Source organism: Phyllostomus discolor, chromosome 1, assembly GCF_004126475.2.
Source record: "Phyllostomus discolor isolate MPI-MPIP mPhyDis1 chromosome 1, mPhyDis1.pri.v3, whole genome shotgun sequence".
Taxonomy (NCBI): Eukaryota; Metazoa; Chordata; class Mammalia; order Chiroptera; family Phyllostomidae; genus Phyllostomus; species Phyllostomus discolor.
The window spans coordinates 160,537,575-160,563,464 of NC_040903.2; the positions used below are offsets into that span (position 1 = coordinate 160,537,575).

At 40.1% G+C, this 25,890-nt stretch overlaps 1 protein-coding gene across 3 annotated transcripts in view; it reads left to right on the forward strand.

Moving 5' to 3' along the window:
* Positions 1 to 25,890, forward strand: part of SLC12A1 (solute carrier family 12 member 1) — an 81,853-nt gene that overhangs the window by 48,802 nt on the left and 7,161 nt on the right. For all 3 annotated transcript variants that reach the window (XM_036033212.1, XM_028507438.2, XM_028507439.2), the window contains exons 17-23: positions 420 to 560; positions 3,009 to 3,115; positions 7,034 to 7,116; positions 17,019 to 17,162; positions 19,692 to 19,823; positions 20,059 to 20,170; positions 22,660 to 22,746. In XM_036033212.1, the coding sequence (XP_035889105.1) occupies positions 420 to 560; positions 3,009 to 3,115; positions 7,034 to 7,116; positions 17,019 to 17,162; positions 19,692 to 19,823; positions 20,059 to 20,170; positions 22,660 to 22,746 (806 nt within the window). The remainder of the gene's footprint in view (positions 1 to 419; positions 561 to 3,008; positions 3,116 to 7,033; positions 7,117 to 17,018; positions 17,163 to 19,691; positions 19,824 to 20,058; positions 20,171 to 22,659; positions 22,747 to 25,890) is intronic.

The window sequence follows — 25,890 nt, forward strand, 5'->3', positions numbered from 1 at the left end:
ACAAGTGGCTCTTGTTATTGAGTCACAGGTTGATTGTATATTTATTCTGACCTTCTTCAATCACATTTTCACTATTTCCCCAATATTCTGAATAGATTATATTAAATAAGGTATATTATTAAAATTAACTTTACCTGTTTGTTTTTATTTAATTGGCTTTTCCTATCATTCCACATGAAGCAGTTAATTAAGCAGATATTAATACATCTAGACATTCTGGATAGACAGTGATTAATGGGAGTAACACAGATCCTCTTGAAAAGCTGAACCTGTGTGAACCCTGTTTATTGCAGTGTTTTCCCTCTTCCCCACTTCTTAACTCAGTGGGGCATTGCCAGCTATTTTTGCCTGTTAGAAAACAACAGCGATGCAATGTATAATAGCAGGGCTTCTAACCAATATTTCATTGTGTCATCCAGGGACCACGCAAGCTGTGTGTTAAAGAGATGAACAGTGGCATGGCGAAGAAGCAGGCCTGGCTTATAAAGAACAAAATCAAGGCTTTCTATGCTGCAGTGGCGGCAGACTGTTTCAGGGATGGCGTCCGGAGTCTCCTCCAGGTAAGGCTAGTATGGAGGGAATGCGTACAGAGGCAAAGACAATTAACACTCCATGTTAGAGAATTTCCCAGAGCAAGTGGCTCTGCTTAGGCATTCCACCATCAGAGCCCAATGCAGATGATTAAGGAATTCGTTTTGAGTTCCTGGAGACAGACAAAGCTAAAACAAGAGCAAAGAGGCCCTGTTCCCATGAACTATGAGTCGTCCACTGGAAATGGGAAACGAGGCTGCCCTCGGCCCACAGCTACATTCTGTCCCTGTGGTTACTGAAACGCAATTTTGTTCTGATGGCGGAGGCCATTCAGGCTCCTATTAAAACTTCAGACTACTTTTGCATCTACAAATGCTCAAGTCAGGCATTCTTTATCCTTTTCCTTTTGCAAGTGGTGTAAGGGTAGCTGCAAAGCTAAATAAAAGTGTGGTGATCTGGACACAAAAATCTCTCTATCCTTCTAACTTATCTCCAGAATGTTGAATAAAATGTAATAATCTCTGTGGTCCAACACTAAAGCGCACAGTTCTACCATCTTTTCTCATTCATTCTTTTTTTTCTTTCCCTTCTATAGTAAGTACATAAAATTTTTCCCTTGTTCTGACCTTCATAATTCAGAGTGTTAGAGTTTCCTTAAAATAATCCAGGAGACTGGCTTTCTAATCATTGTGGCATTAACATGGTTGAATAGCCCTGATTCTACACACACCAAATGAATTATTTAGCTTCCAGAGTTGCTCTACACAGTGACTCAAAATTCCGAACTGCATCCAGGTAACTCTGATGTTTATGAAGGCAGAAAAGAAAAACTATTGATTAAAGTGTAATGTTTTGGAGATTAAGAGTCCTGATGCATTCCTGTCTCTAATATCCCTTACAAACAATTGTGAAGTGGCTGAATATGCAGAGAAACAGTTTCTGAAAGTCCTTTTACCCCAATGAGCCTCTTTTCAGCTGTTATTAATTTGCTAAAACACGGAAATAGAGGTCATTGCAAGAAGCTGAGTTTTCCTTCATTATTGAGCTATTTTTCAGTAGCTCTTTGGTCAAATGTATTGGGAAGGTTACACAGTTAATGTAAAACTATCACAGAAGATTGAAAAAATAATAAAAATTTCCACTGGGAATAGGACATGTATAGAATAAGAACAGGGAGAGAAAAGACCTAAGTATTAAAAAACAGTTCATATATTAATCCAAAAGAAATTGTTTTAAAAATGACAGTGCATGAATTTGTCCTGGTAAGTTTCTTCAAAGAAAAGTGGAGCACAGAAGGGTCTCAGCAAAGGGAAGGAGAGAGTGGTAATGAAGGGGAGTACTGCCGGTGATACCATTTGGGATAAAGCCTTCTCATTTAAGACATTATGGTATGAATCACATCTCCAAACTGTAGTTATGGAAAAGACTCCATCCCTACTGCCATACATCTGCCAGGGGCCAAATGAGCTGTTCTGTTACCTGTACATTTCTAAGAGCGATATGCCAAATGTGTTAGAGGCAGAGCTTATTTTAGGAACCCTCCATCAATGCCCATCTTCTACTTGCTACTGGCCTCTCTAAAATTTCCTGCTCTGAGCATTTGTTTCACTATCCCCATGGCCCAGGATGTTCTGCCTTTACTCCCACTGCCCTCCTTATCTTTACTTGTCAACATCTCACCAACCTGCAAGATCCAGAACAAGTGCCGCCTCTCCCCATGAATCCTCAACTGGAATTCAAGGTCTCTTTCTTTATGCTTCCGGATGAGTTCCGACTGCATTTGCACTTGAATTTTCCGTTGTGTATATTTTGTTTCCTCCACCTATTCTAAGCTTCTAATGGCCAAAAAACATGCCTCACCATTATCCCATGGCACCCAACATAGTACTTTGCTAGATTAAATTTAATTAACTGGAGGTCATATCCTGTCATTTCATGGGGGAATGAAACTTCTGCTATGGAAGATAGCTGTTAATGATACTGTCATGTAGAAAAGTTAGGTTCTGGAAACATAGCTCAGCTAGTCTTCAATAAATAATGTGAGTAGAAGTTTCAGTGACTTTGTACATATATGAATTTTACAAACATGGATTTTACTGCTACAGACATTATGGACATAACAGGTAGAAACAAGCTTTGAACCACTAAGTTATAACACTCATGCCAACAGTTAAGTCAACCGTCTCTTGATTTTAAATTATTGAACCATTTTAATGAGTGTATCAGAAGAAATGCAAATGACTGCTAATTTAGAAAAGCTACACATTTCTGTCATCCTTTTATGGCTGAGATGATTTAGAACTAGTCTTTCTATTTTATGCCTGGGTATGGACATGAGGGACATGCACTGAAGTCTAATCCAGTCTTCAGAATCATCACAATACTACTTCAGTGCTCTTTTGGACATTAGTTTTCGTTTGCTGTGGTGGGTTCCTGGTACAGTAAGGATTGCCTATGTGTTTATCTCCTCTGTGTAGGCCTCAGGCTTAGGAAGAATGAAACCAAACACTCTGGTGATTGGATATAAAAGAAACTGGAGGAAGGCTCCCTTAGCAGAGATCGAGAACTACGTGGGAATCATACAGTAAGTGATGGCTTTCAAGGCATGTTCTTGTTTATAAAGCACTAGCCAGGGCAGAACATGACAGACACTGGTTTACTAGATGAAACTGCCTGACAGGTGGACATTCCCCTGGTACTCTGAATTCCTTACCCAAGTGAAAACACACTGCCAATAATGGAACTTGAAGGAATCATAGCATCAGAGGAAACAGAGTGGGGGAAATTTGGCATCAAAGAAAAAAGGTACATATGAAGAGTTACAACATTAAAACCTGTTTATGAGATTAAAAGCAAAGGCCAGCTAGGTAAGAAAAGAATTTCTTTTAAAACGGCTGGAATCTTGGATTAGCTGGTGTGCCCAATTCAGTCGTTGTCTTCCTCTGAGCCTTGGGTAACGTAGTCACTAGCCCAAAGCCCCAAGTCTCCCTTCATTGGCACAAGGGGCCCATATCCCAGTTGTCTCTGCTACATAGCAGTGCTAGTGTATGCACAGAAAGTGAGTGTTAAGTGGTATGGTGCATGACATCTAATATTTAAATATTGGAAGAGTTTGGGGATAAAGGCAATAACCATAGGTGTTAAAGGATGAGCAGGCACCAGGCTCATCTCCTCAAGATGAGTCATTCCATTTAATTCTCACAAGAAGACTTTGAAGTGAGTACTACCATTGTTCCCATTTTATAAGTAGAGGCACAGACATTGAAAATCAAGTAACATGCAGAAAATGAGCAAGTTGTGTAAGTCAGAACTGTAATTTCACCCCAGGACCATCTGAATTCAAAGTTTACACTCCTGACCACATGTTATGCTGCCTCCAGAAGTACACATTAGTACACACCCTGAGTATTGCCTGGTTTGGTTCCTTCCTTTGCATAAAAGTAGTCAAAAGCTACACTTACAGAGAGGCACAGGCTGCCCTCTGTGACCATTCTAGGAAATTGGTCCTTTCTTCCAGGCTTGAAAATACTTAACCAGATTCACCCAAGGGAGGCAATACCAGCTCCAGCCAGCATCTATCTTTTGTGTCAACAGCTCTGACAATGGAAGATTTCTTGTTCCAGGGCTGATTTCACTCTGATTTTATATAAAAGGGTAAAGAACATGCTATGAGCAGTCTGAAAAGTCCAGAATACACAGGAAAGAAATTCCCACTCATCAAACAAGCATATGCTCTGTGCCTCTACGTCCTCTGGCCCCTGCTAGAACCAGCACCACATTTATCATCATTTGGGGGAGATTTAGGCAACATGACAGAAGCGTTCTAATACTAGTTCTACTAAAAAAGAAGCATAGAAAATAATTTTTAATCTTCTGAAATTATATGCATTACTTGATCAAACAGAAATTCACTTACTCTTCCTAACATGGGCAACCTATGCTTTCAATACATGCTCCCGAATTGTGTTCTGCAAACATGTGGAATCCAGACACCACGTGCCACTCTCTGGCTCCTGCTGGTGCTCCCAGTTAAGTAAGTTGAGCCTAAACCAGGAGATCAGGGTTAGAATTTTGCCAGGCTCAGCAAACAGCATTTTGATATGTTTAGAATCACAGGCTGCTGCTGACCTGATGTTCTTTGAAATGGGCTTAGATCTGCTGTCTACTATCCAGATTTCTCCATTCAATTTCATCTTTACCTTTGGGAGAAAAATAAAAGGTGAAGGGGAAAAATTTTATCTTCACTTTTGGGAACAAAAAAAGAGGTGGAATCTAGAAGAAGAAATATGTAAATCTATAGTCAGAGTCCATTATTTGAAACAAAATTAACTGGAACCATCTTCCAACCTCCACACTAGCCCAAAAAGTTCTAGAATTTCAAAGGGACCAAGATAATTAAACTTAGTAATATTAAGCCAAAGAGACTTCTTACTTTTATACCAAATTAATAATTGGTCTTCTTGGTAATAAAGTTCAGTGTTAAGGTGGCTCAAATTTGCACTAGTATAAAATTTGGCTGGCCTGGTAGCATTAAATGGCCTTCCTACCACAGCAATGGTGTCAGTATAGGAGGATGACCACCATAAACGATACTGCATCATTTTTCTCTTTTGCATTTTGGCTTTGCTTTGTTGTATGATCTAAAGCAAGCACGGTATTATTGTTATCATAAGGATATTATTATAATAGTTTAGTATTTTACCACTTTTCTTTGAATAAAAGACTTTAAATGCCTATAATATTCTAAAGTATGTTTAGTTTTAATGAGAATCTGTACTAGTTTTTGTTGGCTGCATTAACAAGTTATCTCAAACTTTGTGCTTTAATACAAATGTATTAGCTTACAGTTGTGTGGGTTAAAAGGCTGACACTAACTCACGGGGCTAACCTTGAGGTTTGGGCTGGGCGGTGTCACCTTCTGGAGACTCTAGGAGAGAATTGGTGGCCTTGCCTTTTCTAGCGTCCAGAGGCTGCCCATTGCTCTCTGCTTGTCCTCCATCTTCAAAGCCCTTGATGGGTCAAATCCTTCTTATATCACATTACTCCAACCTCCTCTTCAGCCTCCCATTTCCACTTTCAAGGACACTGGTGATTACAAGGCCCACCCAGTCACCCAGGATAATCTCTCCACCTCAAGGTTCTTAACTTAATCACATCTGCCAAGTCCCTTCTGCCACATGAAGTAACGTATTCAGAGGCTCCAGGGATTAAAATGTGAATGTCTTTGGGGGTCTGAAATTATTCTGCCTAGCACAGAATCCAAATATGTTTTTGTGGAGCATATTGTCTGCTTTTTATAATCTAGGATGGCTAGAAACAAGATTTATCAGGAATGTGTGGCAACTTTTGCTAGAATGGATCTATTTTGTTAAGAGAGCATCACCTAACAGTTAGAATTTTGGATGCATATGCACAGTATACTGAACTATTTGTATCATTGTGTGAAAATTCAGGTTTACATCAGCTATTGGAAGCTTGTTTATACATAGTGAGTTCGTCGTAAACTGCACTGTTTCTGGGGAAGGTGACCCAGTGGGAAGGGTCCTGGGCTACAGATCCACACACAGTGAACAAAGGAACTCCCAAGGAGAAAACTGTAAATGAACTCAAAGTACTAATTGGTTTGCCCTATATTTACAGACAGAGAAAAAAAATATTCTACAGGAATGGAGATAAACAAAAGAAAGCCTTTCTGTCCCTTCTAGATTATCTAATTCCATTGGGTTGGGTGTAGAGAAGGCACAACAGCTAACTTCAACAGCATAGAGTTACCATGAAAAAGTGTTGCTTCTAGTGTCTTTCCAAAGTCAATGGTGTAATTTCCTTAGAGAAACTGGAGACATTTTTAACTGGGAACTTGATGTCAGAAATGTTATAGGATTCCTCCTCAGTGGGTGAAGAAATTTGGTTGATAATTTTAAAGGGTTTAAAGGGTCCTTATGGAAAGTTTCTGTTTTAAATATTTCAATAATTGTTTTGTTTACATTAGAATCAATTTTTAAGTATGTTATAAGCTCTTAAACAGAATTCTAGTTGATAGTATATTTGAATAAATCGGTTCCAGAGTAAAAAGTTAGTTATCTTTATCCAGAATACATTTTTTAAAGGTATAAAAGGAACCCTGGCTAGTGTCGCTCAGTGGATTGAGCACTGGCCTATGAACCAAAGGGTCACTGATTCAATTCCCAGTCAGGGCACATGCCTGGGCTGTGGGCCGGGTCCCCAGTTGGGGGAACGTAAGAAGCAACCACACATTGATGTTTCTCTCTCTCTTTCTCCTTCCCTTCCCCTCTCTCTAAAAAATAAATAAATAAAATATTTTTTTAAAAAGGTATAAAAGGAGGACAAGCTAAAACAGAAAGTTATAAGCTCTTGGTAGTATTCTAAAGTAAATTTTCTTAGTTTAACTACATTAAAATCCTAGAAGCAAGTTCTATATTTGTCCAAAGATTGAGGGTTAAAGAGTCATTTAAATCACTAACCACTTTGCTTCCACTTTCAGTGATGCGTTTGATTTTGAGATTGGTGTGGTCATAGTCAGAATCAGCCAAGGGTTTGACATCTCTCAGGTTCTTCAGGTACAAGGTATGTACTTTCCTTATTCAATCAACAAACATTTATCGAGCCCCTACTCAATGGCTGGTGCGGAGTACTGGGTGCTGGGGATAGAGCAGTGCACAATACAGACAAAACCCTCTAACAACAAACAGAGCTGACGTTCTTGTGCTGACTTGAGGTTGGTACACTTCCCAGTGTTCTTCCCATCGCTAACACAAGTGGCCTTTGTCCTGATAACCAGAAATATAGAATAATCCATAGCTGTCATCAATTATTCTTCTTATCACAAAACCACAAAGCCAGCATCACTGAAAATAAACACCTTTGGTAAATTAAACTAGAAGATGTTTCAGAAGATGCAGATTAATTCTTTCCTTGGAAAACCATGTATTTTGTTTTTAAGAGTCTATGATCTAGTTTACAACTAACATGGAAATGAACCTGAATGCATCATGCTAGGAATCACTAATTGATGTCTGAGGCAAGCACACTAATTCGATTAGTGATTCTGCTTTTTTCATCTACACGATAGCAGGTCCATGTATACAGGACTTTTTTTAACTGACCTGCACAGTTCAATTGACCACAGTTCAACTGAACCTCACAGTTCAATTGACCTGCACAGTTCAAGGATCAGCTGTACTTGTTTAGTCTTAAACATACCCTCTAGTGTATACAATAAAGAACACATCTAAAAAGTCACTGCAATATTAGAACAAAACAATAATCCATGGCTTATCTTTTACTTAACTTCACAATAGAGTCCACTGATGACACAGCACTAAAACAAAGGATTTTGGGGGTGCATCTTATGTAGCAGCCACAATATAGGTATCAGTGCCGAGTACAAAGACTGGTGAGAGTCCGCCTCTGTCCCCAATAGACTCACAGCCTAGTAATGGAAATGAGTATATGATTAGTGTGATGATGGGTATATTGATAGGGCATTGTGGGGAAGAGAGAAGAGGCATCTAACTCCAAGAAGGCTTCCTGGAAGAAATTACCTTGGTTTTGAGATCTAGTGGATAAGTAGGAGTTAACTAGGCAATGTTGGGGAAGAAAAAACTGAGTTTGGGGACTAGCATTTCTGGCAAAGAGAAAAGCATCAGCAAAGGTGTGAAGGCATGGTAAGATGGAAGAATGCAATGTATGGGCCACCAAAAGCAGATTAGTGTTAGTTAAATGAAAAGTTGAAGTAGACAATAGAAAATATGAGGCTGCTGATATAACGTCCTGATTTTAAAAGACCTCATTTGCCATATTAAAAAACATGGCTCATACTCCATAAGCAATGAGGAACTATTGAGATTTAAGTGAAAGAGTAATGTGGTCAAATTTAGGTTTTAAATCTTATACTCTTTCAATTATATTGGCATGGACTCAATAAGGACCATGAATGGAAACAGAGAGACAAATCAAAAAGATTTTTATTTAATCAAAGCTAGAGAAGGTGACAGCCTAAACTAGAGCTATGGATGGAGAGAGGACGGGAGTACTTTGGAGGTACAAAGAGAAGTATTTGAGGGTTGGGTGGATGGATGGGACATGAGAGAGGGAGAAGTGAAAAAAAGATTCCTTGTGGTTCTACCAATGGAGTAGGAAACACAAGAGGAGTAGGTTTAGTGAAGGAATACCTGGTTCAGTTTTAAATAATCTCCTGTGGGAAATTCTATTGGAAATGTCCAGTAAGCAGTAAGACAGTCCTGGTCTTAAAGAAGAGTCATGAGCTTAAGATGTAGATTTAGGAGATATTATGGGCCATACTGTATTGCCCAAGAATTCATACGTTGAAGTCGTCACCTCAGATCTGACTATTTGGAGAGAGGATCTTTAAAGGAGTAAGGTAAAATAAGATTATTAGGGTGGGCCATAATCCAATAGGATTTATGTCCTTATAAAAAGAGATCAGGACACAGGCAAACATAGAGGAAAGGGAGATGACGGCCATCTACAAGTCAAGGAGAGAGACACCAGAAGGAAACCAAGCCTGCCACCACCTTGATCTTGGACTTGTGGTCTCTAGAACTGTAGGAAATAAATTTATGTTGTTTAAGCCACTGAGTTGATGGTACGTGTTATGGCAGCCCTGCCAAATTAATACAGGAGACATCATAATGAAGGTGAAAGTTAAAACTAGCACATTGGAAAATATAGCCAAAAGAGTGTGTGTAGTCAAGAGACCTAAGGCACAGAAAAGGGGCCCCATCGAAAGAGCAGAAAAGGAGCAATTAGAGAAGCAATGAACCAGACATCCATGATGCCATGGCAGCAGAGTGCTCAAAATGAGAAGAATCATTAACATTGTCAAATACACCGCAAAGACTGGTGAATAGAATGTAATCGACACAACACAGATAATCTTAGTGAGAGTAATTCCTGTCAACCTGTGTTCACAGAAGCCAGATTACAGTGGGTTGAGGAAAGAATAGGAGGTGATGAAGCAGAGAATGTGGATGTGGCCAGCCATTCTGAGAAGTTTAGATGTTGAGGAGGTTTTCTACAGGGAGACCTATAGATCTTAGAATGGAAGACAGAGCCATGTTTTTAGACTGAGAAAGTGGGCCCAACAGAGTGGGAGAGGTTGAAGATGAAAGTTAAAAAAAAAGTGTGGGGATTGGGTGGGGGTAGGGAATGACCTTGGAGTAAGATCCTGGAGGATCAGGAGGGGTCAAGAGAAAGGTGTGAATGGAAGAGTTGACCTGAAACAGAAGAAAAATGCTTCATGAAGTATGTGGTTTTGTAAGAGTGGAGTGATGAATTGAAGAGGATTGTGTACATTAGTCTCAATTTTTTTGAAGCCGGAGCAATTTGTCTCGTTGTCCAGTTATTCTCTAGCAGCATTTGGCCTCCAGGGTATAGGAGGATTAGGGTTTTGCTGGGTAGGTCCAACAGAAAGGAAAGGCCTAGGAGGGATTTGAGGGTGCTGGCCTCTGACGGGTCCAGATTCTACTTGGCCATTTCACAATTGTCTCCATCTTAACAGGAGGAAACATGAGTGGATTAGGTGAGTTCTCTGATGCAACCATTCTGGTGTGTTGTGAAGGAGGAGGAGAAGGAAGAGGAAACTAGAGATCAAGAGTTTGTATAGGACAGAGAATAACTATCTGTTATGTACACTCTATGATTATGTACAAAGAGCTTTAAAAGAATTGAGAATAGAGTCTATCCTATGCAATATTGTAGCATGAAGGTTATCTTTGGTATCTTCAATCTCCCACTGCTTTGTCCCATTTTTGTTTTTATGAACCTTTTACAATACATTTAGAGACCAAATATACTAACGCCCTCTCGGTATTCATGATTAATTTATATATTCCTCCCTAATTGAACTTAATACACTAGTAGCAACAATAGTGAACATTTTGAGTACTTACCATGTGCCATGTATTATGTCTCACGTTCACATACATGACAACGTCTATCATCTCACTACCCTCTGAGGAAAGTACAATCATTAACACCATTTTCTAACTAATGAAATTGAGGCTTCCCCAAGATTCACAAGGTCAATAGTTGGTAGAGCTGAGATTCAAACACGTGTCTTTTTGAAGCACTATTCTACTTTTTAAAAAGGAAAGCTAGAGAAGACAATGACATACATAATGAGAGACAGTGGTAAAATCTGAAATATGGGAATGGAACAAGGCTGTTCCCACCTGTTTCTTCAAAACCGCAGTGCAGGGGCTGCCTGTCTGTGACAAGATAGGCATGACATCGAGGACAATTGTAAGAACCTAATATTAAGAGACCTGCTATGTTGCTAAATTTCTATATTTTACTTTAATTTTGGCTGCCTTTTGTGCTGTAATGTTTTTCCCTAAACAATGAGAATACAACATGCAATTGTATTAGGTTACATCTTTGCTCTATATGTTATGTTGATCTCTTCAAGCTGAAAGATCTGATATAGCTAAAAAATATTGCTCCCACCCCCTCTACTCCATCCACCAAAAGGCATCATCAATTTAGCTCTATAAAGCAATACAGAAGCTCATTTTGCATGTAGTATTTCTGAAGGAATCCTGGCAGTGAACTGCATCCCCTTTTAATTTCCCAAGGGATGTATTTGATTTATATCAACTTTGATGTTTGAAATATTTCTGCTTCTTAGTCAAAAAAGGGAAAGTATAGTTGGATGCTAATAAAATAATTATAAGTACCAATTATCTAGGCTAAAAGAACAATATTACACAAATACATGAAGAACATACAGAAAAACAACAGCATAATGATAGAAATTAACTTTACACTGAATTTCCATGCATTGTTTTGAAGTTTATTTAATTTATGGCACAACCCTCATATTAGATTTTGAATTGGAAGAAATAAGCTTGTTTCATTATATTACACTGTAATATAAGGCTTAATAAGAGCCTGATAAATCTTAAGCATTGCATTACACTATGCTAATGATTATCATCATAGCTTTTCCAACACAGGCACCAAGGTGTCATCACAGATTATAATTTAAAGGAAATATTAGCAATTCAGAGTGCCCATATACTGTAGTTAATAAAGCAGTGAATAGAAATCAACTTTATAGGTAATTTGGTAGCTAATGACAATTATTTCTATTCTGTGCCACAGGCTTATGTGAAGAGAATAACTTTTTGTATAAATAAGATCGATACTCATAACATTCTAATTTGTACTCTGCAGCAACTCATTCAATACTGGTGGCTGATAGTGTCTCTTAATAAATTAATTTATTGCCCAACAACACAAAAACCTCAGTATTTCATGTTGTTCACTTCCCAGGGGTGTTTAGCAAGTTTGCCAACTTCAATAGAGAGTCCAAGTTATTCTGGTAAGAAATCAAGTGATGACATGTGATTTGCAATAATTGTGATCAAGTAGTCCACGGAAGAACTGCACGATTTATGAGCATCTCAGAGCACAGGGATTCTGCTGTGTCTGAGGAAGTGGCTTAGCAAAATAGAGACAGATGGCAGTGCAGTGAATAACTACTTCATTGGGCAGTGGCCACTGCAGGACTGCTTCCTGCCTTTGGTTCAACTAGACTTTGCCCAGGCTACAGCACATTGATTCATGCGAGCGTTTACAGTGTTGAGTTGATTGACCAAAGGAAGAAGCATGATTTAATAATTAATAAAGAAAAAGGATGCTGCAAAGTGGGAGGGGATGCAGTTCCTCAGGGGGTTTCCCTGTTCTCCCTGGTGTTGTGACATCATTGACTGCTCTCTCTCCTAAAGATTCAGAGTGAATTGTGATGTGCAGACTCCTGACTATTTCTAAAAGATACCTTTTTTTAAAAAAAGACTGAGGATAGAACATTTGAGGCAATCTTAGCACTAAATTGAATTTTAAAAATATGGTCACTCCAGCTGGTTACCATACAATCAACTTATAAAGCACATGAAAATAGAATAACTACTATTCAAGTGGTTTGGCATTTTTATGAAGATACAGCTCAGGATTCACTGTTTTTACTGTAAGGACTGTTTGGGGTTATGTATGAACAATTGGTTATAAACTCACTCAACAGAGAGCCTAAAGCCTAAGCTTTTTTATCCAACATTAGGGATTCTCCTAATCTTAGATTGAGAGAATGGCAGGATTACACTCTCTCTCTAGTATTGTGGCTTTGCAAATTATGGTGGAGTATGGAATTATCTAACATGGAAAATTAAAATTCCCACCTGATGCACAGGTGGTAGCCCTTTCCAGGGAAAGGACCCCTTTCCTTGCCCCTCATTCTTCTGACTAATCCCACCTGTCCTACCGTTGGCCCCTTCCAGCCTGGTTTACACCACCAGCACATTAGCACCTCCTCTTATCCCTCTGTGTACAGCATTAACTCCACTTTTTTCAAACATTGTCTTTTGTACCTACCCCCCCACACACACACATTACTCACCTCATCCCTGACAACTCTCCACTTATTTTTCTCCCTTTCTAGAGGAAATACTTTCAAGTGTTTTGAGCTGTACTAACAGCGCTGACCTGTTCTTTTATTTCAACACACTGTTCTTGGGTACTTGTTATGGTGGTACGAGCAGAGAGGTGTGGGGAAAACTAAGAAACTGAGAGAGGGAGAATGTGAAGTCTAAACATAGGGCTCTGACAAGCCTAAGCTCAAACCTCAGCTTGACACTTTTTGGCTGTGTGACCTTAGTCAAATTACTTACCCTCTGTGTTTCACTGCGCATTTTCACATTGGAATAATTATAGTGCCTGCCGTATAGATTTACAATTTTGCACTAAAAGATACAATGGCTGCCACGTGTTCAACACTGTACAGTGGTACCTCAGGACCCGTTCACAGATGAAGCATTTTCTCTTGGGGGGCAGTGCTGTGACTCATACCAGTTCCAGCTCCTGCAATGAGTCCCGAGCAAGTACCAAGGGCTAAAACATTTTTTTCTCATCAAAATGCCATAAGTACAGAGTTTGACGAGATCTGAAGCTGATGAGTGCCAAGGTGTGACTGTGCTTGGCACAAAATAAAGTCGCAGTAAACGGTGGTGATAAAATAGAGCCCACGCTGCCCTTCAGCAGTTTGCCGTCTAGTGGTGTGGAACAGGCGTGAGTCTTCCAAATGCTCTGTGTCCCTCGACAATAAAGTGGAAGCAGAGTATTGCAGAAATGTAGAGCATTATGTGAATTTCTCTGATTGGGAAATTTGGATGGGGGAGCTTCTTAAAAAAATGCAGATTGGGTGTTCCTTCAACTGGCAGATGCTGGCAGTCAGAGCATGTCACCGAAGACAATGGTAAAGAGCGGTGAGCACCAGAGCTGGAAGCAAAGGGCTTGGGTCGCCGGCTGTGCAACCCTGGGCAAATCACTCGAACTGTCTGAACCCAAGTTTCCTTTACATTAAAATGGGGAGACTATTACCAGCTCTGCCTGCATCCCAGTGTTGGCATGGGGATCAAATTAAATACCACGTGGAAAGGCTTTGTGAACCCTGAAGGTCACAAAAGTAGTATGGTAGTGACAGTAGCAGTGATGAAGTGAGTTGTCTTTGTCAGCCCTGTGGAAATCAGTTTATGTCTCTCCATTCATTCTACCTGGCTCACCTGCCTGTGCCTAATGGTCAGCTTGCCCCCTCCTGTTGAAAGAAATGTTTGACGGAATCTGCTCTTGATTTCTTATGCACACATAGGCAAACAGTATACCAGATAGATAATTCAGAACAGAGCATCAAAACATCCCTTCTACTTGGTGCTGAAATAAGAGGGGAGGGAGTATGCAGAAGGAGGCCTTAGATCACCTACAAAGTGAATAATGAAGAATTAACTCTAATGAGAACTTGAGAAATCGCTGTGCCAAGGATCACACCACTGTGTGGATCCGAAAATGCCAGATGGCCAAGCAAGCAGATTTTAGCCTTTAGAATAGCCTCTGTTTCTGTCATCTTTGAGGGAACTGTCAAAACTGACTCATTCAAGCAAAGTCTGGCTTTGTCCTTCAGGCCTGGGAGTTTGCAGCTCATGCTGTCCAGCATGGGCTGTGTACCCACCTTCGAGCAGACTGTTGGAGCAGCTCCCAGTGCACTCAGCCAGCTGACTCTGTTACAAAGGATTTATCTTCTGTTCTCCTTTGTCCAAACTAGAGGACAAAGAGCATGGAAACTAACTGGCCAATCACAGGGTGTGCTGCAGCCAGCCAAAAAATGAAAGCAAATGAACCTCTTCCCCACCTGTCCTTACAGTTACCCCCAAAGAAGCTCCCAAATATGCACCTTCCAGATGCCTGAAAAGAGCAGTTACTCTACAGCTGCCCCCTGCAGCACCCCAAAATGTGGATAATAATAGCTGGGGGACTGTCACCCAGGGCCAGGATGATGCTGATGTTGCTACTCTGGGCAGCCTGATATATGTACCCAAATCTTTAGGGTCCCTCCCTTTACAATGATATGTTTGAGGGGCTATAGTTTGGGAGAATTAACTTGGCATTATCCCACATGGTTGAGAGTTTTTGTGTTCCTCTGATGATGAAGAGCTGGAAGTTAATAAGACAACTCTGACATAACAGCAGTAAGCCAAAAGCAAAAGGTCTTCCATGTTGGAAACATGTGGGATTTGGAATCAAGCAGACCTCTTTGTAGTTGCATCCTTTTACTTGCTGTGTGATATCAGACATCAGACAGGTTAGTCACCTTTCTGAGCCTCAGTTTCTTCATCCACAAAATGAGGATTATCACAGTTACTATTTCAGAGTTGTTTGCCAAGGAATAACATGCACACATTCCTGGCACCTGGAGAGTGTATAATAAATAGTAACTGTTAAAATAATTCCCAGGCTTTCCAAAATACTCAATTTGCTTTGCATGACTAAGCCCATTTCCAGGAGTTGCATAAATACACTGCCTATAGAATGTACTGGTTGCTTTGCTTTTTAAAGAGCTCCCAAGCACTACACAAGAACTGTCGTTTACTCTTTTTGCAATGCTAGGAAAATGGGGAAGGGTTACAGTTTTCCATTTCACAGATAGGAAATCAGAGGCATAGAAAAAGTCAATGACTTGCTTAATGTCACATAAAGCCAGCAGCAGAGCTATAATCGGTCACGACCCCCAGTGCAATGCAGCTTGTATTCACCTTTCAAAAGTCGGGTAAGAAACTCCTTTCTGAGCTTTAATACCATCAGTCTAATTTCTCAGATTTTCTATAGCTGCTGATCTTCAGAACCTTTGAAGCTTTGGGGAAATCACATGGCTGATTTGACCTTACATCTCATGCCACTGGCAAAAGATTAATTGCTAAGACCTGGAAAGGGGCCAGACGATTCCATGTAGCTGAATAACAGCACTGTCTAGGGATGTGACTGTCCTGACAGATTTAGTTAGTGCATAATTGATAAATCTAGAGTTTGTATAGCTTCGCTTCCCAGATAGATGAGGCAACAGGCTCCGAGGGTTGACATTTGCAGAAGCCTTACCAGTGTTTTGTAACATTGAATCTAGGTTTTCTACTCTCTGTCTCAGAATATTGCTCTTTTTCTAAGGCTCTGTTCTCAGCAGACAAGAAGATGAGGGGATCTGACCAGAGGGGCACTGTGCTCACTGGAAGCGGGAATGCCCACCACTCTTCAGTACTGTCCTATGACCGCTCTCAAAGTCTTTATTTACCCTGCTCCAGTGCAAGTGAGGTCAGAGAAGACTGTAACACATCACACAGCAGCTAGTTTTTCATCACAGTCAGAATCCCCAAAAGATAAAAGGCAGCCAGACACAATGTCAAAGTTTGGATAGTGGGTCTGAACCATGGACAGGAAATTCTGCACAGCCTGTTATTCCAGACTCTAGTGTCATGAGACCCTTTTTAGCAATCTGAGCCCAGACAAGCACACAAACATCTTAGCTTTGGTTGCTTTTGCTTTGGTCACTCACTCCAGAAAGTATTTTGTTTATCGGGAAGAATTGGGGGTGGACATTTGTCGCCATCATTTGTATTCAGAGCCCATAAACTTTACTATAAGGTTTGGTTACCTGTCCTTAATTCCTGTTCTCTAGTCTTATGTTTCGATTCGGGAGGCATTCTTGTGCCTGCTCTACACCCAGCGTACTTCTGTAGTTCGGTCGCTTCCGCCTGGAAAATACCTGACTCGGTGGCTCAGGTCAGAAAATCAGCGGCTTTCAGTATATAAAATCTGGTGTACAGTGGGTCTGGCTGTTTGGTTTTTGCATGAAGTGAATAAAGATGACATTAACTAGCCCTTACAAATAAAAACATAGTAACTTTCATATGTTCTAATTAACACATAGAGCTATTTTTAGGTAATTGTTACTTTCTTAATATCATTTACTGACATTACATTACTTTTTAATAATCATTCAGAAAAAAATCATATTATGATAATCATTTTGTTGCCGATATGCCATTTTGATATTAAAATAGTTTATGAGTGTTCCTAAAAATTTTGCTTCTCTGAGTTTAGTAAGTGGCTTTGTCTTCTCTCTTCAGATGAGCTAGAGAAATTAGAACAGGAGAGGCTGGCTTTGGAAGCCACTATCAAAGACAATGACAGTGAGGAAGGAAGTGGAGGCATCCGAGGCTTGTTTAAAAAAGCTGGCAAGTTGAACATTACTAAGACACCTTCTAAAAAAGGTAAGTGGCGGAGTAGTACACTTATATCTAAATATTAGGTGTACATCCCGGAACAGAGGACTGGAAATGAAAAATCTTGCTATAAATTTCATAAACAGTTGATTCAAACATTTGGGGGGGGTTTGGTTTTGGTTTTTGTTTTTTTGAAAACTGCTCTTTCCAGAAACACTGCAGTTTTGAGTTTAATGAGGTCCACAGCGACCTCTGCTGGTTGACAGTAAGAATGTTAACATTTATTTCTGTCACACAACTAATAATCCTAGTTACTGGAGTCATTCACTGGTGTGCAGCCCACGAAAGATTTTCTGTAGTAGGGTCTTGAAGTCAAATAGCAAGATCCAAACTGTGATTTAGCAGTCTTCTAGACTAGGCTGACAGAATCCAACCTTTTGAAGAAGCTGTCTCCTACCCTGGCAAAGGTTTGGTTTTGTTTCCTTGTTTTTCTACTGTAACCCAAGGGTGAAATTTACGTATACACATAAAATATATATATCTTTATATACCCCTTCAAATGCCAGAGATTCCCATAGGTACCTACAATATTGCATGGGCAATTAAGAAAGCCGAGTCTGTATTGTCACCCTTAAAGTGTCATTTTCTAGGAAAACAACGTATTTAAATCTAATGTTGGTGGTATTATCAGGACTTTAAGGCTGTAAATATTAGAGTCTCACCATCTGGATGCTAACTGCTATCTTCTTTTCTTTCCAACTATTTGGTTAATTCATTAGAAGAGTTAACTCTCCATTGAATCTGTTCTATTCAGTAGCACAGTCTGGAAAAGCAATGGAAAATATAGAAGTCATAGCCCAATACTGTTTGTATCATTCTCTAGCTGATGGCGAGGAGGGCAGTATTCACGTCCTTATTAATGAGGGGGACTTGTTATTTATTCCAGAAGTCTGTTTCTGCATCACAATACTTTTGGCAAAAAGGTACTGCTCTGAAAGTCAACACGTCTCATTGTTTGAAAAAGCAAAGTAAGGTTGTGTGTTCTACCCAACACCTAAAATTTCAGACACAGCTCTAAGGCAGGCCTCTGCACTGCTCTGGGCTTCTGCTGGTTAGCAGCACTTTTGAGCTCTAGATCAAGACCAGCTCTGCCTCCAGGTACTCATGCTCAGAGCCCTCTGGGGGCTTTGATGTGTGTGTAAGTGGGGGCAGGGTTTGGTCCATTTTGTAAATGCATTTACTTTCTCCCTCAGCAGTCCTGGGGAGATAAAAACAATATAAGATAATTGCTTTAGAAGGGGGAGGCCCAAAACAGGAAAACAGCAAAAGACAGAACAAAGCGTCTTTAGAACCTCTTAGATCAGAGAGGAAGCTCTGCCCGCTGCCAGCTCTCCTCCAAGCACTACAGTGACACCACCTCTTTGAAATAAGCAATAAAGCCACAACTTTGAAAGACATGGAAATAAGAAATAATATACACAGTGTAGCAAAGAAACCCCTACTGGCAAACAGAAGCAAGGGTCCAGTTCAAACATTGGCCTAGTTCCCCAGAACACTTTCATTGTGTCCCTGTCAGATTGGAAATCGCACTAAAACTTTTTTCAAGTATTTCATGTGCACCCTTAATTATAGCTCAAGTAAAAAAAATTGTCTTTCCATATTTCTTGGGTTTTTCATCTCATTCACAGAAACTGAAATAGCTCGAATGGCTTTATTTTAACTTCACAAGACTCCTTAAACAGGCTGGCGTTAGGATCGAAGGGTCACACACAGTCATACATATCATCCCTGGCCTCCCGCCCGATTTGCATTCATGGAATTCACACCAGGAATTGTCTAATGAAGGAATACTACTGATTCAATTACTTCTTTCCAGAAAATTGATCACCATGTGTTCTACTTTCAAGTAAATCTGAAAATATGATTAAATTGAGTTATATATGAAATTTGTAAAACTCAGGATTTTTTTCTAGCTAATTTAGCATTGTTACGTGTCTAAGTAATGATTTCACTCTAAGACCAGTAACTGATAGCAGTTAAAGAATAGCATTTCTTCCAAAGACTTTACATTATTTAGGAGCTGTGAATGTGGGAATGGAAAAAGATCTAATCTGAAAATAATCCATAAAACCAATATCTTAAATTTTCAGCCCTGACCAGGTGGCTCACTCACTTAGAGCATCATCCCATACATCAAAAGGTTACAGGTTCGATTCCAGGTCAAGGCACATGCCTAGGTTGGGTTCCCTGCCTGGTCAGGGTGCTTATGGGAGACAATCAGTCGATGTTTCTCTCTAACATGGATGTCTCTCTCTCTCCCCCCTTTCCTCTCTAAAACATATTCTGGGGTAAAGATTTTTTTAATTTTTTTAAACTACTGAAGATGATATAAATTACCATGTGTTCAACATTTATCTCCCCTTTTCAGAGAACAAAGTTCACTATTTACCTATAACTAAAAAACTCTTAATTCGTGACCCTTCCTCTATCATAAATAGATAAATAGATCTATTGGAAAATTATTTTGTTTCTTTCCTCAAAAGACGAATGGATATACTACTTTCTTTTTCATTGCAGACAGCAGCATTAACACAATCCAGTCTATGCACGTGGGGGAGTTCAACCAGAAACTGGTAGAAGCCAGCACACAATTTAAAAAGAAGCAAGGAAAAGGCACAATTGATGTTTGGTGGCTGTTTGATGATGGAGGTAAAATTTTCTGGAATATGCTCTCGGGAGCAGAATTTCTGTGTTGATAAATTTAACAAACAGCATGGGAAGGTATATGAAAAAGATAGCAGTTAAAGAATAACATTTCTGTGCTCTCCAAAGACTTTACATTATTTAGGAGCTGTGAATGTGGGAGTGGAAAAAGATGTAAAGCCATTCATTTCCTTTCAGTAAGATATACTCATTCTTTCTGTCATAATTTACTTTTTTTCAGGGTTAACACTCCTTATCCCCTATATCTTGACTCTCAGGAAAAAATGGAAAGACTGTAAATTAAGAATCTATGTCGGAGGGAAGGTTAACCGCATCGAAGAAGAAAAAATTGCGTAAGCAACTTATCACTTGTGTTAGCACATTTTGGGTGTTTGTTCTAATGTTTTAATTATAAGAACTTTAAGTGACTTTGAGGTACAATAGATTTCAAGAAAATCCACCATGATACACTTCATAGTTACTTGGTGTTCTAGTCAATAAATTATCTGTGTAAGTTTTCTAACCACTGTCCTTTCATCCTCTGCCACAAATACTTTCAAAAAGGAGTTTGGCACAGAAGCCTCATCTTGTCTTGAATGAAAGTATCATTATCTTGTACAGAGTTTATTGTGTTCTGACTAGTAAGTGAATCCCAGAAAGGAAGAGCCTGCTGGCATTTGTGTCCAACAGCTCCTTCTGGGAGGCCCACACGCGGTCATTCCCAGCAGGCACTGCAGCACAGATCACTTTTAACAGAGAGCTGAGAGGCTGCCCCTGGTCCTAGTCCCGGCTCCACCACCACCCGGCTGCCCGACTCTGCAGTCACTGCACCCCTCTGGGTCCCCACCTTCTCATTTGTAGTGTGGGAGAGTTTAAATGCATGACTGTTGAGAACTTTTCTAATTAAAAAATAAAAACAAAAAAGTCTCACAGTATAAGTCTCTATCTTTATTACTTAACTCATGAAGAGCTGCTGTGTATTTGTGAGAACAACAGGCATACTGAGCAAGAATGTGGTGGAGCCAGAGTTCTGCAGGAACCTTCTGAAGGACCTTCAGCAGCTTCCAGGCCTTCGTGGCATGTCTAAGTCCTGAGCCCTTTCTGGAATCTGCTTCCAGAAATCACAAAGTAGCAATGGCTCTTACTCGATGATGTTTTTAAATATTTTCTCCCCCTTCTTACGAGGTATCATATATTTAATTTCTCTCAAAGAGGGTCATATTAAAACGAAAACAAACATGATGTCTATAACAGTTACATTTTCTTAAAGCCTCTAGGGTCTTATTGGGACAACTGACAAAAGTTGAAAATGGTTAGTGGATTAGATGACAGCATGGAATCAATGTTAAATTCCCTGATTTCAAAAATTATACTCTATATAAGAGATTGTCTTTGGTAGGTAGGTGGGCAGATAACAAGAAAGCATGAAAACAAGCAAAGAAAGGAGAAGAGAGATGTAGATAGATGGAAACGTATAAAGAGAGAAAAAAGAATGATAAATCAAAAAGGGCAGAACATAAAATTGATTTCTTTGCACTATCCCTGCAATTTTTTTGTAACTTTGAAATTGTATGAAAATTTTCAGTTGCCAGGGGAAGAAAACCTCCAATATATAATAATATACTGTCAACCAATGGTCATTGGCATCAATGGAGCACCAGTTTGGGGTGTACTGAAGAAGGAAACTTGAATCAGTCCAAACAGCTCAGTTGTGATGGTGCACAATTGTGAGAACAGCACAGCTGTGAAACAGTTCAGTAGTGTTACAGCTCAGTTACGAAGCAGCACAGCTGTGGAACGGCATGGCTGTGAGGTGGCCCTGGGGCAAGGTGGCTCTGCTCTGCTCCAGTCTGCTCCACCTGCGCTGGCCCGTTCTGTGCCAGTCACTCATCCTGCTCTGGCCCTCCCTTGCTCCAGTGAGACTTCTTCAGCTCCAGTTGGGAAAAGGCAGTCTCTGTCTTTGGTGGAAAGGGAGAGTACACTCTCCAAGCCAGATAAGAGAGTGCTTTATAGAGAGAAGTCCCAACCCCCGGTCCCTGACTAGTCTGTCCTCATCCAAATGAGGACTCCAAATAATCACAGTTGGATTGGTCCAAAAAGCACTGTCTTCATTGGTCAGAATGGAGTCACTCTGGTCAAAGAAGATGCCAGTTGCGGCTATAGCTGTGCAGCTCTGATTGGACTGAGAAAGTCTCAGTCCTATTGGTTGAAACCGAATTCCAATACTTTCTCTACAAGAGCAGGCTCAGATGGCAGGAACACAGTGCAGACAGGCAGTTCAGTGCAGGAGGCAGGCAGTGCAGTGCAGTGCAGGCTTCTCCCACAAGTGCAGTTTGTACGCAAGGCCCCTATTTAGAAGTAGCTGCTGGGCTTTGATTGTAAATTTGAGTCCAGTTAGCCACCAGGAGCCCTTCTCAGAAGGTATCTTCTTTCTCAGAGTCCACTGTAATTATTAGTTTGTGAGTATTTTGACAGTAAACTCTAAAAATTATCAGCAAAATAGTAGTCGATAAGTATTAAAACTTGTTCTTTTTTCAAATGATAAAGACATTTCAACAGCTCTACATTATTTTCCCTGAAACTTAACGCAGAGCTGGGTTTGCTATTTCCAATGTCTGTACCTGTAGGAAGTTGTTTTATTTTTTTTCCTTCAGTGGAATAGCTTGATCCACACGTAATATATCTATCGAGTATGATAATGAAAATCAAACACGAACAAGACTTTGTCTGAAAGCTAAGTGGAAATAAGACATGATTGCTTTGGATATCTTAAACACAAAACTCTGTGAAATGTAGCTAAATATGGAATGACAAAGGTTTTTTTTTCTCCTTATATTTTCAGAATGGCCTCCCTTCTGAGCAAATTTAGAATAAAATTTGCAGACATCCATATCATTGGTGACATCAATATTAAACCAAACAAAGAAAGGTATGAATCATTTAACAAGGTCCATTTTTTTAATCTGTGATGGTCTCTCATCTCTTTTGTGTCAATTATTAAAAGGGTAAAAATGCTATGTATTTACTGCAGTGACTTCCTCATAGGATGTAAGAAAAAGGGACTTCAAATGATCATGACATAGGATTATCAAATACATTCTAAAGAAAGAAAAAGTCTTATGGTGGAGACAAGCCTGAGAGGGAGAATTGTTGAAATACAGTTTAGTTAGCATTTTAGAACTGCCCTTCATGTTCTTGGTGTCTATGATGGCAAGAATAGCAGGAAGTATAAGCTGAGAGGACTCTGACCTGAACAGTCAGGGCAAGTCCCTGTTATTGAAAGTTACTGGTGGGGCATCCTGGATGGAGAGCTCCAGTGGAGAAGACACGGAAACAGCTTGTGTCTTCTTGGCACAGTGGTGGCACCAGCCCTCTATAGCCATTCTAGCTTTTAGGCACTAAGGTTTCAATACTTAGAATCTATTAGGTCCCCAAAAGGAGGTCTTTAATACTACCTGAAGTCTGACAAGGAAATGTATTGGCTCCAAAATTTAAACATAACAGAATTGAAACACTTGTTTAAGTGTCTTCAAAATATGACTTCATTTTAACCTTCTTTAATTATTAAACTGTCAAGTCCAGGATATTTAAAAACAAGCTGAAGGTTAGATCTTCACAGCAATTCCCAGAGGTGCAAGATTACCTGGAAATGATAGCTGATTGTGAGTTCAGTGAACTACTTAGAGCAGTAAATTAACCATTATAAATGTTTTCAATTTTTTACATTCTGAAATCGTGTTTACTATTGCGTCTGAATGTGATTTTACATGTTTGATTTGGTGTGGAATGGGGCTCCTAAGGCTAGCGTGGAGAGAGGCAGGAAGGTGTGCCTTAGGCCTTCCCCGGCCGTGGGCCTCTTCTCATTTCTGTTGGCCCTCACTGCTCCCTCCTCCTGCTGGTCTTGGGTTGCCGTTCCACGTTCCTCAGGCCTTCTTGCTCTTCCCTTACTTTGATTCATATATCCTGTATGAGCTTAATAACTAACTAACTGAAAGTCATCCGAATTTAGGATACATTCTTATTTATTGAATAACCTTGAACTTCATGCTGTTGGAAGGTATTCATGATTTCTCCAAGGCTATGGGTCACTTAAAATGGCTTTACGAACACCTTAGCTGTGATAAGCTGTAGTTGTCAGGGTTGACCTAGGTTATCACTATGTAATATTTCCTCATATCGCGTATACCACAAATAGTCTCTGATAGCCTTCCACATTTCATTTGAAGAATTTTAATGTCTAAGTCATTGTCTCTTGGCATTTGCAGGGATGTGATCAAATGAGCTATTCTTATGACTCCGATTGGTGGAAATTTCATAACATTGCAGGTCCAGTGACTCCCTAGCATGTGCCACTTAGCAGCAGGCCAGAGCCTGCCAATGCTTTTCAAGTACAGGGCCATTTACTGTTGTCTAGAGGGTGGTCACAGCATGCCCTGCTGACTGGATTTTCTATAAGCCTTGGTTCAGTCCTGGGCACAAATTAGTCACCTACTTGTAGCTGAATTCTTCTTCTTGTTATTTGTTTTTTGTCTTAGCAGCTAAGGACTATCTATTCTTGTTGATCAATTTGTTCCTACTTCTTTGTCCCCTTACCCATAAATATGATTTTCTCTACCCAACTCCTTGTTTCCTTCCCTTTCTTTCTATCTTTATCCAAGGATATGCTTACTGATTTTAGAGAGAGTGGAAGGCAGGGAGAGAGAGGGAGAAAAACATTCATTTGTTGCCTCTCCTATGCACCCCGACTAGGAACCGAACCCACAACCTAGGCATGTGCCTTGACCAGGAATCATACCTGCAACATTTTGGTTTACAGGCTGATTCTCCAACAAACCGAGCCACACTGTCCAGGGCTCCTTCCCTTTCTTTCATGCTAGTCTGTGCCATGGTCAGCCTATCATACCCATCATTTATGTCCAATCACCAAGAATGTCAATGTACTGCTTCCATTAGCCATGCCTCTGCATTCTTTCATTGCCCAGCATCGTCTAGGCACTCTTCATCTTACTACCTCTGACCTTTGTGTCAAGGTTCCTCTTTTCAGGGATCAAACTCTATGAACAGTAGTAAGAAGCAGAGACCCAGGCATTTTTGCTTGTTTCCTGGTAGCTAAGTTTAATTTTAGATACCATTTTAATTGGGTGTTTCTTACATACCCTCCTCATCCTGCAATGACGAGATCTATTTCCCTTTCTCAGGAAAAAACATGAATTAGTTTTCACAATCTCTGAGGTTTTTTCCCCTGATATTTCAAGGTCTTGAGGAAGATGCAGGGGAGAAATTAAAATTGAATTTCTCGTTGGAGTTAGCGAACTTTTGCAGTGAACACCCTGGCACAAAGCTAAGAGGCCACCAGGAGGAAGTGTGCTGGGTGTGCTGCCCCCTTCTCTTCAGCTTCTGCTGCACCTGATGCCATGTTCCTTTATAAAAGTCATCTACCTATCTGATGTTGGCAACGGCTAACAGGTAAATTTTAGAAGACAGAATGGCGATTCAGTAAATCTCACATATGGCTACTTGGTAGCACATCTGGCACCTTGGTGATGATTTTAAAAAGGCAACACCTCAGGGTGCATCAAAGAGAGAGAGAGAGAGAGAGAACTCTTCCTGTGGGCTGACGCAGCTTTGGGCCCAAGTCCCAAAGCTGGGAGCACCGGCTCAGTGTGGGCTCCCACCTGGGCCTCCCTGGCCAAGCAGCCCTTACCTACCGTCAACAACTGTCGCCGGGTCACTGGTTTTTGTTTTTGGTCACTGGGTGACACTGAATGTCCAGGATCGTTTGTTAGTGATTTTGGTGCTGGAGGCTAAGGTTAAATGTCCTTAAATTGTGTTTAATAAATCTTTCAACTACCATAAAACATCAATAAGTCATATGGGGACATTTTATCATAGAAACATTATCTATAATATAGAGCAAGGGTGAGAGGGAGTACAAAAGCAAAGTTAATGAGAAACTAATTGAGCCAGGAAAAACTGAAAAGCTCTTGTGGTTGAATTTCATTTTTTATTGTGTAACTGAATTAAAAGTCATAGGCCAAAAGGACAACAGTCTTTATATAGAAATCAGGAGAAA